The 4,862-nt window shown below is 46.1% G+C and overlaps 1 protein-coding gene across 1 annotated transcript; it reads left to right on the top strand.

The window, feature by feature from the left end:
• Positions 1-2,693: 2,693 nt before the first annotated feature.
• On the top strand, positions 2,694-3,806 carry LOC121774888. Its single transcript, XM_042171794.1, has one exon. The coding sequence runs from the start codon at positions 2,694-2,696 to the stop codon at positions 3,804-3,806; it is 1,113 nt and encodes a 370-aa protein (XP_042027728.1).
• The last annotated feature ends 1,056 nt before the right edge of the window (positions 3,807-4,862 follow it).

Below are 4,862 nucleotides of genomic sequence, written 5' to 3'. Positions count from 1 at the left end.
GCTTCTTCTTCGGCATCTTTTTCTTTTTCCTCGCCTTTAGTTTAGTTTTTTCCGCATGCGACTGGTTCCAAGTTCTTCCCCAGTTCCAAAATAGCCTAGTTAAATAGTAGAAATGGTCAGTTAGAAGGAGAGCGACTGAAGGGAGCGCGACAGATAAATCAATATCTGTTCGGCGCCATCTCAAGTTTCCAACCGAGGACCTCTCGGCTTATTTTGCTTTCTTACTTTCTTGTTTTCTGAACTTTTTAGCTTAGTTAAATTTCGTCTTGTTGTGTAGTTAAAGAATCAACCTTGTGTTGTATTTCGCATTTTCGCAGTACTGTTTGAGTTCTGAGTATAAAAATCAAAGTTGTTTGTTTTCGGAATTCCATGTCCACTGTTCCAGTTTAGTTTCGCTTTAAAGTCTCCGATCCAGTTTCTGAATCTTCATTATGTTGAATGACAAAGAGATTTGTAGTTTCGTAGCATGTTTAGGTAATTAAATCTTTGTTTCAATCTATCGTTTACTTAGTCTGTTACTTGTTTTCCATCATGACGAGTCCGTTGATCAAGTAGTTAGTTTATTTTCTGCCTAGCATAATCCAGTAGTTTAAAACTCCCAAGTTAAAGTGTGGCAGCAACCGAACCCTGTTCACTAAAAACACACTCAACGCACCAGCTTCCCTGTGGGATCGACCCCTTACTTGCCGCTTTACTGTTAAAGTAGTGCATGTTTGTGAGTTATAAATGTTTTTCGTGAACAGGAGAGAACGCCTTGATCAAGTGGCAACGAGATTTGCTAACTGATCCACCTGATTGGTTATCTTCCATATAACTTGATCCATCTGCGCGTATTCTCTCTCCCTCCACCAAAATGGCGCCGTTGCCGGGGAAGCATGGTGTTATTACATGGATGTGTTTAGTGCATAGGTGTAAATATTTTTGTTTCTTTCTTTTCTAAATTGTTTTTCTTTCCTTTCATAAGAAGGTACCACTGCGAAGGACACTGGAGTCATCCTCTCATATACAGAGATACAAACGCTCATTGGCGAGTCCAGGAAGCCGGTGTTGTTACCACTCGATACAGAGCCGCGTTAGAAGCAGCAGCCGCAGAACAACTGACCAGTGAGGAAGTAGGAAAACAGACCACACCACCTAAACCACCACTTGAGGAAGCAGAAAGGAAGATAGCCCTCGTCGACAACGATTCAGGGATTGGCTTCCTACACGCTCATGACGAGAAGGAGCCCACCCATGACATTGCTATTACTCCAGGAATGCGAACAATCGCGATCAAATCAGGGGTGCTAGCCGTATTGTCAAACTTTTATGGCCTCTCGAAAGAATGTCCTTACGCGTTTCTGGAAAAATTTTGCATATATTGTGATATTCAACCCGTGCCGGCTGGATCCACATTAGAGGATTATAGGCTCAAAGTTATACCCTTCGTCTTGAAGGGCGACGCATGAGTCTGGCTGTCGAGGTTGCCAGAAGGATCAATCAGAACATGGGCAGAATTTCGCATGATATTCCTAGACCGCTTCTTCCTAGCGTCGAAGACGAGTGCTTTGAAAAGGGAGATTACAGAGGCAAGGCAAGAGTATGATGAGCCTCTGGGCCAATACTAGGAAAGATTTCAGGGGCTGCTCCAAGCATGCCCTAACCACAAGATGGGAGATCGAGATGTATATTCAACCTTCTATGGCGGACTCACGGTGGACAGCAAATGCGATCTCAACTTAGCAGCCCAAGGGGATTTCTCAAAAACCCCATTCAGTCAAGCGAAGAGTATTCTGGAGAGGCTAATCGAAGCCAAGAGATCATACGAAACTTCCCGAGGCCAGTACAGACGAGGAGCGGTGCGCGCAGCGGAGGCACGAAGTGACGACAAGCTGGAGGCTCAATTTGAGCAGATGGAGAAGAAGCTGCTAGAGGCAGTAGAGAAATCCAGAGCGCCTCCACCGCCTGCTCCCAAGGAGAAGCCATATGTGCCACCACCGCCGGAGGAGCACCATTATTATTATTGTGAGTTCCCTCCTGAAGCGGAAATGTAGACTCAAGTGAACGCGGTCGGCCATTGGAACCCAAATGGCAACTGGATTATGGGGAAGCAAAGGGATGCTCCGTGGAGAGATCATCCCAATTTCAGGTGGAGTGATCAGAACCAAAGCCAACCACCTCAACCATCGACACAACAGATACAACCCTCTGAAGGGCAGCCTAATTGGCCCGCTCGGAACCAAGAGAGATCAAACAACGGAGGGAACAGAATGCAGGGTGGTCAAGCGAGCTAGTCAGGTGGACCACAAGGCAATTGGTCAAGCGGTCACCAGGGTAACTGGACCAGTGGAGGGCAGCCCAATTGGTCAGGCAGACATCAAGGCCCCCAGTCAAGGAGCTCCGGGAGGCAACCCAACAATCAGGTGGTAAGCTATGTCCCACCGCATCAAAGAGGCAACCAACCGTACTTCCAAGGGAATCAATAGCACAATCAACCACCGTACCAACTAAAGCACAATGGACCGTCCGATTACCCTCAGCCCAACCACGGTGGGGGGTCATCGAATCAAAGATACAACAGACACCCAAACGAAGGTCCAGGAAAAATGATGGTTCTGCACCAGCCTAATGATGCGATACGAGAAATTTAAGAGGCTCAGAAGGAGCAGAGGGCAGCGCTGGACATGCTTACAAAGCAATTATCTCAAGTCGCCATGTCGCTAGGAGAGCTGAGAGGAAACGAAGGAAAAATCCCTGCCACGGTGCAGCAGCCTGAGCGCGAGAACATTAGTGAAGTCTCCCTGAGGTCAGGGAAGGTATACCAGAGCCCCAGCCTACCTGTGGTACCACCAGTATCTAAGCCTGGACCGAGCCAAGAAGAAGAAGGAAGGTCCAGTCCCCCTGATCAAGCTAAAGGAAGGGACAAAGGGAAAGCGAAAATGGGCGGCGAGCCCTCAGGAGAAGGTCAAGGAGAAGAAGCTGAGAAGGTCAAGCCATACCCATACCGCGGAATGGTCACTGGGAAGAGAGACGCCACGATCGATGTGGCCAGTATGGTCAAAGATGTGGAAGTCAAGGTGCCACTCTTGACGGCATTAAAGATGCCCCCAATCAGCAAGTTTATAAAGGACTACCTGGCAGGGAAGGTCAATGAAGAAGGGAGAATGATTACAGATGAAAATGTCTCTTCAGTAATCCAGCGGAGCGACCTTCCATCAAAGAAGACCGACCCAGGAATGTTCACACTCCCAATTTCGATCGGAGATATTCAAGTGGAGCACGCAATGTGCGATTTAGGGGCATCCATCAATGTTCTGCCATATGCTATTCATAAAAAGCTGGGAGAAGCCAAGCTCGTCGATACTGATATCATGATACAGCTGGCCGACAGATATTGCATTCACCCGGAGAGGATTCTGGAAGATGTAATTGTGAAGGTGAACAATTTTCTGTACCCAGCCGACTTCTTCGTCATCAAGATGATAGAGACAGCAGCGAAGGAGTCCAGCGGAGTTCTGTTGGGAAGACCATTTCTGTCAACGGCCAGTACTATAATCGACGTCTGTAATGGGACGATCAGTCTGGATTTCAACGGAGTACAATTCATGTTCAACATTGACGAAGCAATGAAGAGGCCGGTGATATACTCGGTGGACGTGACCGAACCGCTGGTACATGAGTATCTGGAGGAGGAGTTCCTACAAAGGCAGTTCACTGACTCCGCTGCGGATGAAGAGGTTGAGAGAGAAGTCGTTGAATGGTATGAAGCCATGAATGTCGGTGAAATGGATGATCAAGCCATAGCGAAAGCGGTGATGGATTTTTGAGAGCGACCGCGACTAGCTGGGCCAAGCGGAATCGCTGAGTGTCTAGCCTCGAAAAGCTGCCTGGTCAAGGCATGCCGCTGAGAAGAGAAACGGAAGAAAATCCTCTGCCTACTGAAGTGCCGAAACCCGCGAAGGAATTGAAGCCACTTCCAGCACATTTGAAGTACGCCTATCTGGGGGAGGACGAAACAAAGCCCATTATCATCAACAGTCAGTTGACCCAGGACAGGAGGATAAATTGCTGGAAGTGCTGAGGCAAAACTGAAAGGCAATCGGGTGGAAGCTGACAGATCTGGTGGGCATCAGCCCAGATTTATGCATGCACCATATCAGGCTGGAAGAAGAAGCTAAGCCACACCGTGACCAGCAACGCAAACTCAACCCAAACATGAGGGAAGAGGTGCTCAAGGAAATAGTCAAGCTGGTCTCCATAGGAATTATCTACTCCATTCCTGATAGCAATTGAGTCAGTCCAGTTCATATGATACTGAAGAAGGGCGGAATCCAGGTGGTGAAGAATGAGAAGAATGAGCTGATTCCGACACGACCAGTCACGTTTATACTTCATTCAAGTAAGTGTATTACTTCATTCCATCCATTACGTAATAAATTGGAAATGAACATATTTTTACTTTATTCCAGTAGGTTTATTACTTCATTCAAATGTGTCATTACTTAATTCAAATAGGATTTTAGTTCATTCCAATAGGGTTTCACATGATTCAACACATGTTTCTTTCAAATTCATTGATTTTTTTTTACTTTATTCACTGTAAATAATAGCACAATTTATTCCAGTAGGTTTATTACTTTATTCCAAAAAGTTAATACTTCATTATACTAGGTTTTTACTTCATACAGTAGGACTCCAAATTCTTCTACAAATACTTCGTTTCTGCAGTGTCCACGGAAGAGCCTTCAGCTTCAGAAAACCAAAACTCTGCCCCAATAATTGAACAAATGGATTGAGTAATCAAACAAAATGCATCACCTTTTCCGTACCAATCTCACTTGCTCATCGCATTTTTAATCAATTATGGCCATCATTTCAGGATC

The sequence above is a fragment of the Salvia splendens genome, chromosome 2 (genome assembly GCF_004379255.2).
Source record: "Salvia splendens isolate huo1 chromosome 2, SspV2, whole genome shotgun sequence".
Lineage (NCBI taxonomy): Eukaryota > Viridiplantae > Streptophyta > Magnoliopsida > Lamiales > Lamiaceae > Salvia > Salvia splendens.
The sequence above is the reverse complement of the archived record's forward strand: the minus strand, read 5'-3'. Positions and strand labels throughout refer to the sequence as shown.

Coding starts and splice junctions, on each gene's coding strand:
- LOC121774888 (XM_042171794.1), top strand. CDS start 2,694: ATGTCGCTAGGAGAGCTGAGAGGAAACGAAGGAAAAATCCCTGCCACG.